Raw genomic sequence first — 22303 nt, 5'->3', positions numbered from 1 at the left:
TGATCATCAAATAAATCTATACTCCGTATAATATACTAAAATAGAGGAAATTAATGTGGTGATGATATTTGTCACTTGTTAATTGACCTCTCTTTTAATATAAATAATTAAGTTTTAAAAAAAATATTAACCAACAAATATTTCAAAGCCCACTAACTCACGTGAAATATGTTATGCTTCCAAAAAAAAAAAGGCCTGAGAATGTGTAATGCATAATTAACCCATATTTTTCTTAACTAATTTGAGAAAAAGATATGTTAGATTTTTTAGGTAAGCCTAAGCCCATAAAATCTTTTGTCGGCTTTTTTAGGAAAACAAGTTTAAAACCACTAATATCACAAAATATCACGTAATTTCTGTTCAACTTCCGGAAAAATAGGGCTGAGAATATATCCATCTATTACCATGTATAACACATAACTAGCCCATATTTTTCTTAACTAATTTGAGAAAAAACCATGTTAGATTTTACAGCCTATAAAGTAATTAAAGCAACAAATATTTCAAAGTCCAATAATATCACGTAATTTATGTTCAACTTCCAAACAAAATAGGGCTGATAATATATCCTCATTTTACCGTGTATACAACGCATAACTGAGAAAAAAAACAGATCCTTATTTTTTCACAAAATCTACAGCCCATAACATAAAAACACAGAATCTTAACATATTGGCGCAACCAATAACATAATATTTCGTATTAATTTTACCATACGTCAACCTGACACTCATTCCATTCCATTCCAAAACAAATCTATCTATCTATATATTATACTAAAAGAGAGGAAATCAATGTGGTGATGACAAATGTCACTCATTGATTCGCCTCTCTTATGGATATAAAAAAAAAGTTATAAAAATAATATATTTGATTCTATACTTATTTTGTTAACTTTCACCTCATAAAAATATATGATTTTATTAATTTTGTAAAAAAAGATTTCATTCTACATGTGGGGAATATTTTGTAAATTATATTTCCAAAATTTTGGTAACAAATATAACCGATATAAGATTATGATTTTATGAAAAATAATCCATTATATGGAGTGCGTAGTAGGACATTTATAAAAAATGTAAGAGTGGTATACTGATTTATACTTACGTAATTAGAATTCAAATAAATTAGAAAATCAATCAAGTATAAATAAGAGTATATAAAAACAATTGTTATAGGCCCAGTGTTAACTAACAAAGTGAGAGCCCTAGCCATGTACTTTTTTTATGACGGACCCTAGCCAGTAGCTTATCATAATCTTAAATATCAAATTTAACTTTGGCTACATTCTCATTATTGTAATATTTTTATACAGAACACGGATAATAATTTATTCGCTCATATTATTGAAGTCTTAAAGGGATGTGAATTTCAGGGGGGTGGGTTTTGTGGGTGACCCCTTGTGCATCTGTTTCAAATGGGCGGGGATGGAGGAAAGTTTTGTAAGTGATGGGTTTAAAAAATTTATTTTTTCACGGGCGCTGGGGTGATGATGGATTTAATTAGATTGGACCCGCACACGTCGATAATCGTACATCTAATTGACTATGAATTATAAAAATATTTACTACTAACTTACTTATTATAATGTTTTTTATTTACTCAATTACTCTAATCAGGCAAACGAATTCTCAAAGACTCCATAATAGAGTTTTGATATTCAAACTCTCTTACAAAAAAAAAAAAAGTTGAGCCTATGAGTAGGTTTGAAATGTGTGTGTATACGGGGAATGATGAAGAGCTAGGGGATGCATTTTACTTTGTACCTTTCGAAACATGGATTTGGAGAGGTAGGTATGATCATCCCTATCGTGGATGGAGGGGATGAGAATGAGAATTGAATTACAGGCAGGTACGGGTGTGCAAGCCTCGCACTGCCTCAAAGTCATCTATAACTAAATAAAGTAAATGGTATAGGTAGGTGTTAAGTGATCGGGTAATGAGGTTGATGAGGCGACAGTGCAAGTATTAGGTGGGTATTACTATTTAAGTAAAGAGTGGATGAGATAACTTTATGCTTGACAAAGGTGGTGAAAAATAATGAAAATAATTTTACCTACGTACTCTTATTTCTTTTAATCGTTTTAATTGTTTAATAAGACACCGAATAAGCAATAACAAATGTATCCATCATTAATTTTAATTTGGAGAATATCTACAAACTCTTTTTTTTATGAAAATTCTCTAACATATTTCATACAAATTTATATTTAGATTATAAATCGTGCATCGCACGGGTACTATACTAGTTATTGCACTATAATAATGATTTATACATTTTAATAAAAAATTTATTACCTTGGGAAATCGCACACGTAGTGTGCGGTCAAAAGAACACTAGTAATTATAAAAATGCCACTTAATCTGCCAAGTAAAGAAATTGTTTTGAAATTACGGTGACAGAGAAGTTAACAATAATTCTTCCAACCGTCAACTCTTCTTTCAACTGAACATACAAAACCAACTTCCACTTTGTTGAAACTCCAAGATATTTCTTTCTTCCTCTCCCTTTTTAAATTTCTTCTCAGATGTTCGCCATCTTTTGCACCTTTCATTTCGAAACATCACTACATCACTACAATTCTCCAAATATCTTTATTGATTTGGATTTGCTTTCATTTGATTCTTCCATTTTCCCCTAATTTCATCTACAATATCCATCAAACTTCAATGAATTCAGCTACAGAAATCTAGCCCCCTTTTGTTCAAATTAGGGTTTATGATCTCCGCTGGTGCTCGGAACCCAGTAATTGCGGTTGGGAATAATGACATTTTAACCCAAAATTTGAGCTGATTTTGATAATTTAAGCTTACAACGAACCATTCTTTAAGAAGATGACATCTGCAAAAACAAATTTAGTTATGACAGTGATTGGATTTGTAGTCAGCACTTTGTTTATAGTCTTCATTTGCACTAGACTCATCTGTGCTCGGATTCAATTGCGCGCTTCTCGTCGAAATTTCCGTCGCCATTTTGCGTCATCTAGATCTAATCTCAGTACTGTAAGCATCTGTTTCCCGAATCAATTTTCCCTCCTTTTTTTTGTTTGCTTTGTTTTCGATTTGAAGTGTCGGATTTTGAAAAACAGCGTCGTATCTGAAGTTGACTGGTTGATAGGCTTTAGGCATGAGTGATTCTCCTCTGAAAAGGAGTTTTAACTTTTCTACTTTTTGTTTCCCTTCTGTTTTTGGCAATCAAAATTAAGTTCATATGATGCTTTATATAACGATACTGCTCTTCTTCGGCATTAGTATGTTGAGTTTTTTTTAATTAAAACTTAGGATTATTGTTCAATTTGATTGATTAATTCTTTCGTGTTATTAATTTTTTAAGCTGATGAATAGCTGCAATATAATTTTACAGTTAGAGCGGGGAATGCACGGTGTGGAACCTCCAATAATTGCGAATTTTCCGGCCAAAAAGTACGGCGACGAATATTTCTCCTCGGCAGAAAGTGGGCAGTAAGCTATTTATCTTTTCTGCTGATGAGTGAATTTTTCTTTAGAATTATGTTGCTTCGGCTCGTTGGGTTTTATTTTAATCTTTTAGTTGAGAACTGAGTAGAGTTTTCCATGCCCTTTCTTTTTAAAAATGCGAAGAAGGAAGTATACTGATGAAGTCTTGGCGTAACTGAGGTCCTGCTTGTTATGTTTGAATCCCCCTCCCCCCTTTGTATTTTGTAATGCTCTTGCGGCTCATTCACACACACAAAAAAAAAAAAACTAATATTTTACGGAGTAGTAATCAGTCATTCAGTGGGATAGTTAGGCTTTTTATTGTGCTTCAACTGCATTCATATGGAATTGACATTGGATCTTTAAAGGTTGATCGTGCATGCTCCTGCAGTTTTCCGTGATCCTTTAAGCTTCCCATCGTCATGTGTATTCTGTTATTTTCGTGTGAAATGAAGGGTTGATCATAGGATATGAGCACTGGAGATTCATTCTCCATTGTATATTACTGGAAGTGGAGAGCTATATAAACTTGAAACATTCTTTACCTCTTTAATACACATAGCGTGAGTCTAATAGACTAGTCCTCCAGGGTGAAACATTCTCTTACAACTCTTGGTTGTTTAGGTAAAGGATTCATATATCTAGGTTTGCTTCCCAGACCTGTCAATGGGATTTGAATTGCTTTTGTACTAGTTTTAGGACCTGGAATGACAAAATTTTGCTTGAGTTCTCATTATTTATGATCGGTGAGTTTTGTGAAGGCATAATAACATAACAAATTAACAAGTACACCCACAATTTCTGTAGTGTTCTGACTGGTTAGATTTATACACCTATTTAAGATAAATTTGTATAACTTAAATCTATGGCTTCTAAAGAGCTATTCAAATTATTTGCTTCAGAGGAATACAAGTCTAAAGTAATGTTATTTTCGTTCTTTTTAAATATTAGTAAAGAAAGGGAAAGGATGATAAGAGAAAGGAAAGTGATTTTATTTTCCATTGTTTCGTTTAATGAAAAGAATTGTAGGGGAGAGAAAGAAATTTAGATTTTCAGCTTTTTTATATTTTTGTTTCCTCTCAAAGTTCCTCAAATTTTGGGAAGAAAGGAAAGTGAATTTTTTTAAAGGGGCTTTCCTCTCACTTCCCTTCCTTTCCTATCAAATCTCTTGAAATTTATTAAACCAAACATGAGAACATAATATAAACATGAGAACAGTGGCGCAACCCCTCCCCCTATCTATGCTACTGAACTCAAAGCAAGCGGGTAGGTAGATTTATCTCTTACCTAGATTAAATAATAGTGTGTGAGGAGAAACAGATGAGATTCACAAACCAAATAAAGTATGGAGCAAACAAATAGGAACATCCATTTTGGTATATAGGGATCTTTTAGGGATGAAGGGAGTATATAGTAGACATAAGCCTTATAATAATTTTCTTTATGGTGAAGTACCGCCCCAGGTTTTTAGTTTGAAGTCTTTACAAACCATATTCCTCTGTGGTATATAATTTTTTTAGGTGGTACCATTAGCCGTTACAAATTTATTTCTAGGCTTCCAAATCTCGATGTCCTTTGGCTAGGGTTTAGTGGTTTAACAGTTAAATAGATTGAAACCGAATAAAACGATCACAGGTGCAAATAAATATATTTAACACGATTATTTATGGAGAAATTTACAAGTGGTGTTCACATTTGGAACTGGACGATCCTATTTGGTCAAATACCTAGCGACTACTCTCATTTTGACTTATGTTTGCTTCCCTAGAAAAATATACTTGTACGAAAACTTAATTTTTGACTTTTTGTACAATATGCTACAAGGATTCCCATCTCCTTCAGAACTCGTTTGGTGATGCCTCATTAAAAAATGAGTCTCTAAGGCTTATCATGTTCACTTTAGAATTTGATCAAGTTTCTGGGCAGGGATGATGAATTTGTTGGTGTTGAATTATATGCTTTTCTAAAATAATGAGGGACATGAAAGTTAGGGAAATCATATCAGTTAATAAGGAAAAAACAGGCATTTTGCATTTGACAAAATCTCTGACTGGAAAAAAGGGATGGAAATGGCCTGAAAGTTTCATGATTGTATGTGAAATTGATAACAATAGGAACTGGCTTAGATGTACGTCAGAAAAATCCAAATTGATATTTGAGCTAAAATTGAAGTAGGAGAATTGTTTCGCTGAAGGCAGCATATTATTTTTGATTCCAAACCAACTCTATTTGATTGATAGTTGAGTTCTACAGACTACTAATAATTTCCTCAAATTTCCTAAAGTGATCTCAGGGCCAGCTTGCTTCTTTGCAAGTATGTGGCTACGTTGTCCGCAAAAACACTCCTTTAATGGCACTCCTGCGAATGGAAATTTCCATAAAATTCTGGCTGTTCAAGGAAACTAATTTTATGAATAAACAGCAGAGAGGAATAAAAGATCATGGAAGATGAATGTGAAGACAGTGGAGAATAGTGGAAGTTTTAGTTTCATTTAGTATGATTCTGAAGGAGGTGGGAATAGTATGTGTTTTAGAGAAAATGGATGAAACGTGATAACCTTTGTGAAGAAGATTATAGGGCTTCCATCGATCTCTTGATTATCCAAGTGTCTACTTATTGTGCATATTTATCATAGTCTTAGATGCATGTCATGAATCCTTTTCAAATGGAAACTATATTTAATATCCTTTGTGGTTTGGACTCTAGAAGTATCCAATAAAATATAGGAAGAATTGACAACAATAATTCCACCTTTTAATGGTCTTCTTAAAACGGTCCCAACTTTTAATTAACTAGGCATAATCCTTCTTTTGGGGGTTGTCTTCTCAAATTGGTCCTCAGTCATCTTCAACTTGAAGAACTGGTTTTTCCTGTCATCCTCCTCCACCACCTTCGTTACACTATGCTCACCACCTGTCCACCCACCCTTCGATGTTCCACTGAGTACCCTACTGCCACTGCCACCGCCGCCGCCACCCACCATCTTCCTTCCTTAACTGGTATTTTTATCCTTTAAATTCCCCAGCGTATTCCTTCCCTGAACACCTTCCACACCCCCCTTCTTCACCACCATCCCAAACCGAATTCACACTGCCCATCATATTTACCCCTACCACTCCATGTCCTTAAAAGCCAGTCTAATATCTCACCTCTAACACTTACGGAGTAACTTATAAAGTCATACCCAAATAATAATGTACCAATTAATTGAGATTTAACTGAAATCAACAAAGCCTGCAAGAAAAGATAATTAAGCCTATGCAAATTAGCTAATTAGGGGACATTCACATAAATGTTTAACATATGATTTGATTAATAGAATTTTAAAATTTACTCATGGTAATGCATAAATGAGAAGAGAAGAAGTGCAGCTATATAACAGAGAAGAATTAGAATTGGTGGCTTTGTGGGGAAACGTATGTAAGTTGAACGTATCTTGTTGGTACTTGGTAGTTAGAGTAATGGGGATTTGTGGGGGTGAAGCCAACAAGGAAGGAGAAGTGGGCTGGACAGTGGGGAGGATGAGAAAAGAAAGTGGAAGAGGGTTTTTTTTTCCATATTAAATTTTTTAGACAAATAAGAGTGTTACACGTGTTAACTTTTACCTGTTATACTAGTTACTAAAGGTTAAGGATCAATTTGAGAAGTCGACCCCAAGGTTGGATCATTCCCCAGTTAATTTAAAGTTGCAACTATTTTAAGAAGATTGTTCAAAGGTGGGATTATTGTTATCAACTTTTCCTAAAATATATGCCGTTCTTATATACGAAGTGTGAACGGAAGGTCATTGCATATAAAACGAAGGGTCAATCGGAAATGCCTCTCTGTTATCGCAGAGGTAATGTATTTGATCTGCATACATTGATCATTCAACCCCCTTTTGACCTACCTGGAGCAAGGGCTAGTTAGAAGTTAGAACCATTGCAAAAAAATTAATGTGTACACCGTTTATTAACTGGGAATGATACATGGTTTATTCGTCATTTTGGACTTTCTGAGTATGATACCTTTGCAAAAAAATCTACATGGAATGATACATGGATTAATGTAACCATGTGCCATTCTGAGTATGATACATGGTTTATTCGTCATTTTGGACTTTCCTTCATGTGTATGCTTGTGCTCTGTGCTCTTATCCTCAACTGGTTATAAATTCTATTGTAGTAAGCACTGGATACTTGTTTGCTGCTCTGGCTTGGTTATCTGTAGTAGTGAATTGAGTACTGAAATGTCTACTTGTAGATGCTCTATTTGCTTGGCTGAATACCACAAGGAAGATGTATTGCGCATACTCCCTTACTGTGGTCACTACTTTCACATAAAGTGCATAGATATATGGCTGCTTCAACATTGCACCTGCCCAGTTTGTCGGATTTCGTTGCGTGAGACTAATGAGAAGAAACGATCAATGCAGTTAATGTCAAGTTCTCGATCTCATTTTGATACTGATTTTCCTGCTCGTCAGTGTAGATTTTTATCGAGAATTCCAGAAACTCGTAGGACAGATCCCATTCAAGAGAACCAATTTGTGTCTCATGTTGGAATAGAAGCAGCCTTAGATAACAGGCTGTTACCTGAAGATGGTATCGTAAAAGACCCCGCCAGCAAACATGTAGAGAGCCCATCATCTGCATAGCTGTTGGTTTCATTACCAGTTGCATCTTTTATGACTTCCATGTTATGAATGAGAAAGCATTGCCAACCAAGTACATTGCAGAAAGTTTTTGGAGTCTTTGAAGCCTGGTTTTTCTCCTCTTGTGGGCCGTATCTTTGTACATATCTTACCCTAGTGATTTATTTCAAGGTTACAGGAGGATGATGGTTACCAAGCACCATTTCATGTTTGACGATTACAAGCACAACCGTGCTGGGTTTTGTGTATACGGATATTGTGTCTGTCTATGACCCTGTAGTCTATTTGCTCTTAGGTTAGACGTGACACAGATGGGGGTTCCTTTTGTTTCCTTTTTAAGGAATAGCTATTCTAGGAGTGATTCAAGTACCATCATTTTTTATCTTTGTACTGGGTGTATTGTCCAATTTTTAATTTCTGTTTGACAGGTAGTATGTAGAATTAATAGTGTTGTACAGAACAAAAATGTATAGATGTGTCATATGTGCATAGATGGAAATTGCGAAAGATCCCACAATCTGTCATGCCCTTCTATGACGAGGCTGATGACTTTCTTTCTGTATACACTAAAGTACATTTTTGCAAAGCATTCTTTCTTTTACCATTCCACAATTTTACTTTTGCTACTTCTTGAGGACTTATATAGGTTTTGAGGCATTTATCAAGGTCGAGCAGCGAGTAAGCGCGCAGTTCAGTTTACGAACGAGTGTTAACAGTAAAATGTTTAGTTTACGAACGAGTGTTAACAGTAAAATGTTTAGTTTACGAATAACAAACTCTTTCATATCATCAATTCATCATTGCTTTGAAGTTCGAACGTATAGTGAATTACTTAACATTCATACACTAGGGCAGTCAAAAAGTGATCCAATCAGAGAAATCGACTGACACCCGAATGGAATAATATCGGATCTCAATACCGACCCGATCCGATCTGATGTTGACCCGAAATCCAATTTAATCCACGATACAAACCTGAAAAGCTAACAACCCGAGGAGACGCGCAACCATTTGCATCCGATAACTTTTAACTTGACCTAACAAAATCCGCATTTGTTCCGATAACAATCTAAAAATCGAATTACCAATAACAATTGTAATCGACCCGAACCCATAATACCCGATATCCAGTTTAATCCGAATCCGGATTCGACCGAATTGTTGTCTATCCGACCAATTATATCTGAAATTCGAAATAATAATCTAAACCCACCCGAGATAAAACGTACTCAATTTAACCTGATGCCAATTCAATTTACTCGTTATTAATCGACTCAAGTAAACCAAATTAAACTATTAACAACCTTTATTCAGTTTGATATATGAAAAGTTATTCTGTGTTTTTTATTCAATAATTTGGAGACAAAGTTATAGAAGCCTAAAATATCTTTGTTTCCCGTGAAGCCTTAAAAATAATAAAGTGATATGTTTGATCGTGAACTCAAGAGTCATTCGATCACTAGAACATAAGAGTACAACTCGAACTAAACTTGAACCACAAACTCAATATGTAATTGATCAAATCCGAGGTACGTCCAATCCGAACTTGACCAATCCGAACTTGACCTGGACATGAGAATCACTTATCTAAACTAGACTCGAACTCTAGACTTATCCGATTCGAACACGACATGTACTCGGACCGGAGTAAACCGGCCAAAATTGTGCCGAATCCGACATATATCCAAATCAAACTCGAGCGAAACCAAATCAAACTGATACAAAACTATTTAAACCTGAACTAGTTCAAAAAGAATATGAGATTGACCCCAACCGAAACCGACTCGAACCCAAAATAGTATATGACGCGACTTCATCCGTTTTCAAAGTTATCTGAACACATCCGAATAGATCTTGTAATTTGGGTGCACAATTGACTACCAATTGGGCCTACAGCCCCAAAGCCCAAAAGGCCACAACAACGAACATATAAGCCATTTTACCCCTCAAAGGCTAATCAGCCACTTATAAGGCCCAAGGCCTATCATGTAATAAATGACCTATGGAGGCATTTACTACACAAACACTGTAAATAAGCCGCCAAGGCTCACACCTCAAGGCAATAGTAGAAAAAACCTCAAGTGCTTGGGGTAAAATGCCATCAAGTGCTGGTGATTCACTTGAGGGTGAAACACTTTGTAATATTTCAAGTGCTTGTGGTTGACCCCAAGCACTTAACATGTTAAGTGCTTGGGGTTCCAGAAACCCCAAGCAATTGACATGTTAAGTGCTTGGGGTTTACGAAACCCACTCACCAAGCCTACAAATCCCTTCAAATTAAAACTTAAGATTCATCATATTACACCAAATACGATACCCACACTCAATTTTGAAGAATTTAATGGAGTACGGCCAATTACTTTACCTCAATCGCCACAGATTTTCGCCTGTACTTAATCATTCACTGCGACTGGTAACTCACTTGAGAACTGAAAATTGTGACCTTGAAACAATGTCAAGGTTTCCTCCAAAAACAATGAAATTTGTTTTTGCTATAGTGATCTTCCAAAAAAATTATGGATGCAGCAGAAATTTCCTCTAATTTGAAATCAATTATTGACCTTCCTTCGGATAGTTTTGAAATTTAAAACAAACGTCCTTCAAACGTTGTTAAGCCTCCTTTTACCATCTCCTAACAATGGTTACATTACGATTTTCATTCTCCTTTCCTTTTCCAAATTCTTTTCATATTCTAATGTGTTTCCTTCTATTTTTATCCTTAATTGACGCAATTTGTTAATCAAGGTGACCTATTATACACAGGGTCCTTAGTCTTAGGCCCTATTTGGTTCATTATTAGTAAAGAAAAGGAAGAGAAAAGAAAGGAAGGGAAAAGAAAGGAAAAGAAAGTAAATAGATTTTATTTTCCTGTGTTTGGTTTAAGGGAAAGAAATGAAGGGAAGAGAAGGGAAAGCTAAATGACAGCTTTTAATTTTCTCTTTCCTTCCGAATTCCTCCAATTTTGGAAGGAAAGGAAAGTGAAAATTTTGTAAAGGAGCTTTCCTTCCAATTCCTTTCATTTCCTCCCACTTCCCATATGATTATTTGTACCAAATATAAAAAACCTTATTTTACCTTTCTTTTCTTTTCCTTCCAACCAAATAAAGCCATCATTGGTAGGCAGACATCATTGGTAGAAAGACTTCAACAAGTAATACTTGCCCCCTTCCTTTTTGTGGCTGTTCATTTCCTCTTCAAATGCATCGCCCACTATCTCGTGGCACACCACCAACCCCTAAAACCCCAATTCCATTTGTATGATATAACCCAAAACCCCTTGCACATCCACCAGCCACATCAAACAAACAAACAAACAAAAACAATTCGACCTTTGATCACTCCGGTGATGCTTGGAGTACTTTGCGCACGCCCCCCTAAGCCTTGGAACATTTCGCCTCAAACCTTCTCCCTCCACCACCATCACCACCATCAGCCTTGGGCGTCGGTCCGAGACGAGTTTAGGAAGACACAACAAATCAGCAGTGTAGATGGAGGCGCTGCTGCGTCCATTTGGCGGGTAATTATTCCTGCTACTGCTGGCGGAGGTGATTGGCGGAGGGATTACCTTCGCCCTGCAATCCACCAGCAAAAGGGCGAGGGTTCCTGGAATGTTGCTTGCGATGCTAGGCCTGCTCGTTGGCTTCACCGTCTCGACCTCGCTTATCTCCTTTTTGGTGTTTGTGTCTGCCTTGCCCCTGTCGATTGGAATGACGTCGTTGTTGCCGAGGAAGAGAAGATAGTTGCCGAATCTCTCGCTGGTGATCAACAGGACTCTAGATGCTCCTCCAATTATAGGGTTACTGGTATTTTTTTTTCCTCTGACTTTTAATTGTTACTCCGTATTTTTAATACTTTTTGGCTGAATTTAATCAACATAGTTTATAATTGTAATTCTTATGCTCACCATTTCACCGGGTCTATTCAATTTAACATTTTTGCCTGATTTTAATCAACTTTCCTTTATATATTTGGCTCACTCTAGACTCCATTATGTCAAATTGTCAATTGAATACAATGGTCAGATTTGAGAAGTAGCCTTTGTAGTTTTGTGGCTCAATTCTAGTATTTGATACGAGTACTTCTAACACCAAAATTGGCTCCTATGATTCTAGTTTAAGGATAGTCCGAGAACTATAGGAATGTCCGAATGCAAGTTGATCGAGTCAAAACCCATGTCTAGAACAAGAGCTAGATGTGAATATTGGAAATTATATTATCCATGTCTTACAAATATAGGACGTGGTTATGTTTGTGAAACACTTTTTTCGACCTTGTCCTACTGTTTTATTTCATGTTGTTATTGGGAACAGCAGGGTAGGAGTAATCCTTACATTGGTTTGTTTGTGCCGAGGTTGGTGGGTACGACATGACTAGAGGAGAAATGACGGTGTGAGTGGCTTTTGTTTATAGTTGTAGTAGTAGTCATCATTTTAAACCAAGAAATATAGGCCTACCTTCCATTCATGGCTTACTAGAAATAGAAGGCGCCCCAAGATTAGTGCTCTCCTATTCCTACTTCCCCAGAGCCGGGAGATATTGTTTAAAGGGGAAGATATGGTTGTTTTTACAAGGATGTTTGTTGAGCTAAAATTTACAGCCGCGAATAAAATTTCATCACTTCTTTCATTAAAAAGGCTCTCATGGTCATGTACAAGAATGTGGAAAATAAGAAGGGTTGCACCTAGAGCGGGTGTAGATGCTTTGTTGTTGAGGGGTGATGGTGGGAGTGGTAGTAATTAAAATGTACTTAGTACTATCCTTGATAATCACTCTATTCAACAGTTGCCAACAACAGGATGCATCTGTGTTAATTGTTGTTTTTTACTAGAAATTTATTGTTGTACAAAAACTGAAACTCAACTAAAAGCATTTTCCAGGACTGAATCAGTCCAACTCTCTTATACTGCAAAACCATGTGTTTTTGCTTGTTTCACTAGTTAGGTGGCTTTAGCAGCAGGAGATATTTTAGTTAATTAGTGTTTAACAAAAGGAACAATAGCTGCATTAAGGTATACTAGTTCAATACTAACTTCTTCCTAATCGAGAGAGCACTTCCTCCAATAACTACTAAGAAACAGGTTTAGGAAAGATAGCAAAAACATGATTTCGAATTCTCGTCAGAGGTAGCAGAAACTCATCGAGCTAAATCCCCTAAACGATTTACCAGTCATTAGAGAAGTATGTCAATTTTATCTAAAACCCTTATCAAAGGCATATCTTCATAGGAATTGGTTAACTGTGGGAAGAGTGTAAAGGGATAGTTTGAATTTTGATAGAGGTTAATTGTTTTAACTGTCATGGGTAGAAGTAGTTAAATTTAGACCAAAAACAACTAATTGAAGTGTTATGAGTAACTCGACTGTTTTTAACTATTTAATCAGGCCCGGGCGATGTCCCGGCTTAATACATGAATAAGAGTTCAAAATAAATTCAAGATGTTTTAGATTGTCATTTATTCTATTTTGTTAGGAAAAGATGACATATTTTTGACTTAGATTAGTGGTAAACTATTTGGTTTACAAATCAGAGGTGATGGATTCTAGTCTTGTACAACACATATTCTCAAGTGCCATGTAGCTCATAGACTTGCTTATCCACATTATATATATATATATATATATATATATATATATATATATATATATATATATATATATATATATATATATATATATTAGTATATATGACATTTGGAAAAATCGAATTTATAAATATATTTTTTTATATTTTTGTGTGTATTATTGTTATTTGTTTTATGTTATTGAGCTGATGACCATCAGATTTTTAAATCGGTTGTAGGAGTTTTGGCGGATGGCCGATGTTTGTTTAGAGCCATAGCTCATGGGGCTTGTTTGCAAACTGGAGAGGAAGCACCCAACGAAAACCGTCAGAGAGAGCTTGCTGATGATTTGAGGGCTCAGGTGAGTTGCCAGAAAAATGTGGATAGAAATAACTATGTTGTTGACTAAAGAGATATTGAATGCTATTGTTTATGTATATTACAAGGGTTATGTGCTTACATACTTATTGTAAATATTTTTTGTTTTATGTAAGGTGGTGGAAGAGCTCTTGAATAGACGCAAAGAAATAGAAGGGTAGATACATTTGACACTTAACTTTAAAGTTATATTATTAAGGGTATCTCTAACATACAAATTCTTCCATAGGTTCATTGAGGAAGACTTTGATTCATATGTGAAGAGGATACAACAACCTTATGTTTGGGGAGGAGAACCAGAACTACGGATGGCTTCTCATGTCCTCAAGTGAGTATTATTTTGGTTTCTATGTTATTTTTTCATCATTATGTGTATGGTGTTGAATGTTGTTGATGGTGTATTTGTGCAGGAAGTTGATATCCGTATTTATGAAGGATCAAATTTCAGACAGTTTGACAAACATAGCAAATTATGGGGAAGAATATAAGAATAAGGAGTGCCCAATAAATGTTTTGTTTCATGGGTATGGTCACTATGAGCTCTTGGAGACTTCTTAAACCATATTTTTTCAGAACATAATAAACCACGAATAAGGAATATTGTTGAAATAATCATGATAAGCAACATCATTGTTTTTAGTTTTTATTCAACCCCTTTTGAGCATTACTTCCTTTTTATGTTTTTAGGGAAATTGAAAGTCTAAGTTTGGTTAATTGTGATAGATTCACCATTTATGTCTTTGCTTGGCATAGTTTTTGCTTATATACATGTATTTTTTTATTATGCTTTCTCGTAAATTCGCCAAGAATTTCTTATTTAGCATGTTGTAGAATATATAACGAAGAAATTGTACAGGTTCTTTATCCATTATTTTATTGGACTAATTCCATACTCCATATATATTGTACTTCCTTTTTTAAGTTTTTATTTCTGTCTCCCATTTTAATTTTGCGAAAGGTCTTATGTTCATAAGGTGTAAAATAAATTTAGGAATAATTGATTATAATAATCCAATATTTGGGCATTTTTCTTTTGTTAATCTACATACAATATATTTTTTTAATAATCCAATCATTTGGATCTATTCTGTTTTAATGGTTCCTTATGACCATCCACCCGAAGAACTGATTATTTTATTTTTTAAAATTACTCATTCACCCCCATAAGTTAAATCACTCACTTGATCGTCGGATCATTAAATAAAAGAGTTACACGTGTTAAGTAACCTGTTACAAAGAATGATAAATTCTTATGCATATTTAAGTTACATAAGTTACAATTGCTAAAATGATCCGAAAAAAAAAGAGTTGGGAAAGAAAAAGTGAAAAATGAAAAAATCCCATATGTTGCTTAGAGAGGCAACTTAGAGATGAGTAGAAGATGTTGAAAAATGAAAAGAGAGCAAGGCAACTTATAGATGACACAATAAAGTTGCAACGTGGGCGGAGTACATTGCTATTTAGTATTTAGTAAGAATTGGGGACAAATGTGCCGACATAGCCGAAGGCAGCAATGAAGAATGCCAAGGACTGGAAGAATAGGTAAATGAAGTAATGGTTTATCCCAAATGCAAAATCGTAGCATCCGCAGAAGAAGAGATATGCACCCACCATAAGTTCTAACAGATGGATTCTGCAGCCATGCAAATATAATTAATGTTAATATATTGTTACTTAATTGATATATTTAATTGCAGAAAAAGAAAAAGAAAAAGAAAAAGAAAAAAAGAGGGGCGGGCTTACTTATGTAGAATTGTAGTGTTGGGTTTGTTGAATGATTTAGTAGAAGGTAGTAGTTTATTGTTGGATATTCCGAGTTTCTCAGTAACAACCCATTCATTGACTCGTCCAGCTTCAAAGAGTCCTATAAATGTAGCTTTGGTTCGATGCAATGACATAACATTCTCGAATAAGATCCAAAATACTACAAGATGAAGAGATCTTGGAGTACCAACAGCATTAAGGAGTGTAATAGTGGTAGGTATATAAACAGCAGCCCACTTAGGGACTTGAACTTCTGGGACCAATACTGTTGTTGGTAGTACCACACAATAGAAAATAAAGGTAACAATGTGTGCAACTATTTTCCTAACAAAGAAAAAGCTGTATATCACATGAACCTTCTTCCATACTGTCACTTTGTTATTTCTAATGATTTCTTTTATCATTTTTCTAAACAGATTAGCAGGGCCACATGACCATCTATGCTGCTGATAACGGTAGGCTTTGAAGCTACTTGGAAGTTCGTTTTTAACCTGCATCATATGCTCAAACAATTAAGATTTATATATCACAATTAAGTTTGTGTAAATTAGGTTATACATACCTTAAGATCACCCACATAAACAAATTTCCAACCCTTGAGACTGGCCCTCACAGCCAAGTCCATATCTTCCACCGTTGTTCGATCTTTCCACCCACCAGCCTCATTTATTGCTGATATCCTCCATACACCAGCTGTCCCTGCAACAACCCAATATCAACTCATCGTCATTATTAATTATTATTATTATTATTATTATTAACCAAATGCTAACAAAGTCATATATATATATATATATATATATATATATATATATATATATATTTATATTTGCTCACCATTGAATCCGAAGAAAGCATAAGTGGAGGACCCAACTTCTTGTTCCACTGTGAAATGGTAATCTAACGACATTTCTTGCATCCGAGTCATCAAGCATTCATCCGCATTCACTATATTCATAACACAATTCACAATTATGCTATTCGATCTACACTAAATAAATACTAGCCCATCTTATGTATCATTTTCATTTTCGATCCTTTTTCATATTTTCATTCATTTTACGCAAGCGTTTGATGTTCTACAAACCCCAAATCACATTTCACATCTGATTTTATCATAAATATTCACTTCTACTAGCTAGTCTCCTTTGAAACAATATGATACTTGTAAGAACATAATCATTACTCATTAATATGTTAATTGGTTAGTACGTAGGCAGCTGCATAACATGGTGTATGTCTCACAATTTACTAACTGAAAATTTATGTGCATGTAAAGGCATGCTGGAAATTAAGTAGGGGGTGACTACAAGCCGAGTCGAACTCCAATATTTATGTGTAGGTAAAGATGGATGTGGATATGGTTGTGCTTTGTGTCAAGCTCGTGTGTCTTGAGCCTGAAGGAACCTGACCCATGTCAAGCCCACTTGTTTCGTGTACGGCCGCGCCAAAATTTTCAAAAAGGCGGCCTAGACATTGCATGTCCCAAGCCCACATGCCTTCGTGCCGCGCTTGGTCAAATTTTCGTGCCTAAGCCTAATTCCATTTAACCTAACGTGTTTTGTCGGATCGTATCGTGTCGTGACTTGTAGTATTTTTCCAAAAAATAATGCTCTCCAAACCAGCCCTTGACTCCGTGCTTGTGTTGGCGTGCTTTTTTCGTGCATGTGCCGAGTCGTGCTTTTTTGGGATCGTCATTCGGACTGGCCTGGTCTAAAGCCTATGTGTGTGGGGTTTTTTTTTTTTTTTTTTTTCTAATAATCAATGTTATAACTCTAATATAACTTCTTGTCCCAGAAAAATAAAATGTCACAAATAAATCTTACTTAAATGGGAATGTCATTGGAAAATGCGGTTGGATAATGAAAACATGGACACAAATTCTTGTTTACAATGGGTGTACAATAAATATCGTACACTGGAGTAAAAGTTGACCCAAAATGCTTAAAAGTTACATTTATATGTGTAAAAGTTATCTATTTTTTAATGATCAATTATTTCATTTGAATAAATATTATTTCTTCAAAATCACTAATAATGTATAAATTAATCATTTAACCCTTTAAAATGTTTATCTATCAACTTTTTTATTTTATAATATAAAAGTTACAGAAAAATAGGTTAAAGTTACGAAAAACTGCATAAAAGTTATTTTGGTGTACAATAAATTTATTGTACACCTTGTACGCGCAAGACCTTTTGAAACATGGATCGCCAACATTATTTCTATCTTGTGTTTTCTTACCGTAGTACTCCCTCTGTCCCTTAATACTCGCACCGTTTTGACTTTTTACACTATTTATATAATTCACTTTGACCCTATTTTATTTCTAGTATATGAAAACAAATGATAGTATATAATATATTGTTGGCTTCATCTTAATATATATTTTCAAAATATTAAATTTTTATAAGTTTCTATAAAATGTAGTTAAAGATATTGGTGGTCAAAGTTGTACATTGACAAGCGTGTCCAGTCAAAACGGTGCGAGTATTAAGGGACAGAGGGAGTATTCACCCCCACGGCCCACGTACTATCATATACTGTGGATGATTTTCTAAATGGTGTTTTTGGAAAAGGATAATACAGGAAAAATTAAATACACGAGCAACTTTTAGTTTTGTAGATTAAATCCAATATCGATCATAATTAAACGTTATTCTTTTACTAATTTATTATTGTCATAAAATGTCTATTCAGCAAATTAATTTGTTCAGAAAAAAGTTTACATGTCATGGGACATTCATAAAAAAATCAATTTCTATGTTATGATAACCACTCAATAAAAAAAAGTATTGCGGGAGTCTTCGAAACATAAAGAAAGAACATGATCTCCACAAAGAAATCATTGTTTAGTGCTTTAAAATATAACACAAATAATGTCTTACACAAGTACTTAATCAAAGTGTCAAATACTCAAAACAAAACTCAAATCTAACACAATTTGATTAAACTTGTGTTTATATGAATTATTATTCAATCCAAGTATCCAACTATTGGATTTAAATTTTGATGAATAAATATTTATTACGAAGTATTATTTTATACTACTTTAGTTCCTAAGTGATCTTTACGCTTACTATTTACACGATAATTAAGGAATTTTGGTGAACATGTGATGCTAGGGTAACAAATGGGAAGCTATAAAATTGTTCAACAATACGACTATTCACAATACGACTTTTGCCACCTTTTGTGATTCGTACGTAAGAAAATCGTAGTCATGTGGGGTCATGTTAGATTCGTATCGATATATATATTTTCTAAATATTGATTTTTTATAATTTTTACTTGCACATGGTTCGAGATATTAAAAGTTAAAGTAATGTGTTAGATGAGTAAAAGTTGATGCGATATTTCCGGAACGGAAGAAGTATTAAAGTATAATGATTGGGTAAGTTATGGTGGATTCCCATAGTAAAATATTGCAAGTTGCATATTGTAGTGGGTCAAATAAAAGTATAAATGTAAAATTTATATGTTAAAATAGAATAAAGTAGAGTTAAATAACTTTCAGAAACGGACTAGAATGGAAAAATTAAACTTCAGAAATGGAGGTAGTACAAGTCATAGTTGTTAAGTTTGTACATAAATTAAAAAGGCGCATACGAAATATTGACCTTCAAATTCTTTTTATAAGTTTAAATTGACTTTCGAAATTATATTTAATTGATAAATTTAAGTCGGTTAGTTACAAATTAAAATATTAATATAGGAAAAAGTAATATTACAAAAATGTAAATGCAACAAAGTTTTAGATAGTCGAATAGTCGGACCACTTTGTGGGATTATTTAATAAATAAAAACTATAGAAAAAATTTATATTAAAAAAAAATGCAACAAAGTTTTAGATAGTCGAATAGTCGGACCACTTTGTAGGATTATTCACATAGTGCATGCCTTTTGGGAGTTGGTTCTCAACCACAAAAGAAGCAAGCAATGGAGAAAAGAGAAAGTCATAATTAAAGATCAACCATATTTGTAACACATACCCCCCAGAATTGAAGGCAAAAAGCCAAAAACCCCCCAAAAATAAAAACAAATCTAAGCACCGACACTCTCACATATTATTGCATTGTCACCATTAAAATAAAGTGTTGGCCAACTTAGCTGGTTACTAAAGTTAGGTGGGTAGATTGTGTACTAATCACCAACATCATTAAAGTATATACATACTTATTTAATTAAAATGTGATCATCATGTCATTAATTAAAACATGATCATACTAAAGTATAGCGGCATACTATTTTATTAGAGGAAGTAGTTAGATTAGGGTCGAAAGTGAACAAACTTAAACATGTTTTTACACTGCAATCCACTATATACTCTTGGGAATTAGGGGAGGAGGAAAGGGGAATCTACATTCATCAACACCGACAACAGGGATAGTAAGGATCGAACACATGATCTTACTATCATAGTTAAGGTAATTTGGTATCATAGTGATTGATTGAAGAGAATATGCATGCATGCATGGGATCAGAAGAAAAGAAACCAATTAAAAACAAACGGAGGAAGTATATAGTACATATTATGATAAATGTGGTCGAAAAAATGTAATGGGATGCTTAATTAATTGGTGATGATTGATTCATAATAAAGTATGCTCATGTAGTTAATCAAAAATACAAATGATTTAATTAAGTTATGATAATAATAAAGTATGGCATATTAATGATTATAATGAAGTAATTAATTTATGGAAAAAGTGACATACCAAACTTCCAACGAGCTTGAACAAGGGCAATCTGAGGGTTATGGACAAGAAATGGTATAGTTCGCCAAAGAAAGTCAGGCTCAGGTTGAAAATCAGCATCGAAAATAGCAACAAAGTGACAGTCCTTAACATAATTATGCTTCATTCCTTCCTTAAGTGCCCCTGCTTTATACCCATTTCTGTTGTTTCTTATCTCATATTTTATGTTTATTCCTTTGCTTCTCCATCTTTGGCATTCCATTTCCACCAAATTCTGCATCTTACATATTATAATTAGTAATTGTATAACTACGTTAAACAAATTCATTTAATTCATGCATTAGTTAAGGAGTACTCCTAAATAGTGACCTTAGTAATAGGGTCAGTTGAATCATCCAGAACTTGGACGATGATGCGGTCTGAAGGCCATGATAACCCACACGCTGCGCCTATAGATAACTGATATACCTACATTAATGTCAAAACAAAAGAAAACATTAGTAACACTGATATTCCAGAGTTGAACAAAACAATATATATATATATATATATATATATAGAGGACGCATTTAAATGTATATTAAAATCAAGAGTCTCTAATAGAGTAAGTGTAGATGATGCTAACCTCTTTCTCGTTGTACATAGGGATTTGAATAAGAACCATAGGGTAATTAGAGTTACCAATTTCTAAATCATCCTTGAATGGTTCCCAATTATAGCTTTTCTCAGGCTTACGCCCAAAGATCTTAACCAAGACAATAACAATCCCCATATAAAGTCGCTCCACGAATAACATTAGTGACATACCTAAACAAACCGTCACTAATAACTTAAGTATGGGAACAAATAGTGGGGATTTAGCTTGCTGCCAAATCAAACCAACTTGACTACTAACACCATCTGCATTCCTCCCACCCGAAAATGTCGAAATTGGATCCATCGATAGATTTTAGGAACGTAAGTTCCAAAATGGCTAGCTAGTTGAGTGTTGAGTGTTGAGTGTTGAGTGTTGATAGTTGAATAATTTGTTTCCAACTTATGGAAACTTATAAATAGATTGCATACAAGTATTTGTTTTGAGTAATGCTTGCATACTACTTTGCGAAAAGGGCACGTATTTTAGGAGTTTAAGTTTGGTTTGGCTAGCTTGTGTATTAAGATACTTAGTGTGGGATCGGAGATGAATGTTAATGGGGGCCGGGCTTTGTCAGACGCAATATAAGCAATGAGCGACTAAATGTATTCGAGTACTCCAACTATCAAGCTGGAGATCGTCGATAAGAGATGATAATTGAGAAAGAGGCTAATTCAAGCAAAGGCAGGACATACAATCAGAGGATCGGATGAGTTTCTTTTTTCAGAGGACAGAGGGAAGACACAAACATAGAGAGATGTTCTTGTGCAAAGACAATCAATGACTTGCCCCTTTATGCTCAAGTGCCACTACCCCCCTACTTGTAAATATTCAAACCTAACATATTTATACTACTTAATTCTACACCCATGCATTTTTAAAATATAATAATAATATACTCCACTGTAAAATCAAGCGCGTTTCTAAGGAAGTCCATGTGCCACGTACCACTCTGTATTATCCTTTAACGCTTCTAGTTTCATATCATCAACTTTGATCCTGTTTAGTTCACATTATTTTATGACCTTAATACTTACGGAGTATTTTATATCAGACCATACCATACCGGATAAGATTAGAAAAAATAAGTTCATATCAGATTATTTTTTATTTTTTTATTTTTATTATTATAATAATTATTATTATAATTATTATTATTATTACTACTGATCATGTCCC

The 22303-nt window shown here is 34.4% G+C and overlaps 3 protein-coding genes across 4 annotated transcripts; 2 read left to right on the top strand and 1 right to left on the bottom strand.

Moving 5' to 3' along the window:
- Nucleotides 1-2427: 2427 nt before the first annotated feature.
- On the top strand, nt 2428-8694 carry LOC110801304 (RING-H2 finger protein ATL73). Its single transcript, XM_022006647.2, has 3 exons — nt 2428-3003; nt 3365-3462; nt 7700-8694. Exons 1-3 carry the CDS (start codon nt 2836-2838, stop codon nt 8091-8093), a joined length of 660 nt encoding a protein of 219 aa, XP_021862339.1. The 5' UTR covers nt 2428-2835; the 3' UTR covers nt 8094-8694.
- A 2553-nt stretch (nt 8695-11247) lies between these two features.
- Nucleotides 11248-14812, top strand: LOC110801308 (uncharacterized). The gene is made up of 5 exons (XM_022006651.2): nt 11248-11893; nt 13890-14011; nt 14145-14185; nt 14258-14356; nt 14439-14812. Exons 1-5 carry the CDS (start codon nt 11437-11439, stop codon nt 14584-14586), a joined length of 867 nt encoding a protein of 288 aa, XP_021862343.1. The 5' UTR covers nt 11248-11436; the 3' UTR covers nt 14587-14812.
- A 384-nt stretch (nt 14813-15196) lies between these two features.
- On the bottom strand, nt 15197-21955 carry LOC110801301 (glucomannan 4-beta-mannosyltransferase 9). Of its 2 annotated transcripts, XM_022006646.2 has the most exons (7): nt 21116-21954; nt 20860-20958; nt 20512-20764; nt 16630-16740; nt 16355-16491; nt 15772-16283; nt 15197-15661 (listed from the first exon to the last, which is right to left on the bottom strand). In XM_022006646.2, the coding sequence occupies exons 1-7, from the start codon at nt 21428-21430 to the stop codon at nt 15496-15498; spliced, it is 1593 nt and encodes a 530-aa protein (XP_021862338.1). In that variant the 5' UTR covers nt 21431-21954; the 3' UTR covers nt 15197-15495. The 2 variants fall into 2 exon arrangements, with proteins under 2 accessions (XP_021862338.1, XP_056699504.1); XM_056843526.1 differs by lacking the exon at nt 16630-16740 and having other exon boundaries at nt 21116-21955.
- Between the last annotated feature and the right edge of the window lie 348 nt (nt 21956-22303).

The sequence above is a fragment of the Spinacia oleracea genome, chromosome 4 (assembly GCF_020520425.1).
Source record: "Spinacia oleracea cultivar Varoflay chromosome 4, BTI_SOV_V1, whole genome shotgun sequence".
Lineage (NCBI taxonomy): Eukaryota > Viridiplantae > Streptophyta > Magnoliopsida > Caryophyllales > Amaranthaceae > Spinacia > Spinacia oleracea.
The sequence above is the reverse complement of the archived record's forward strand: the minus strand, read 5'-3'. Positions and strand labels throughout refer to the sequence as shown.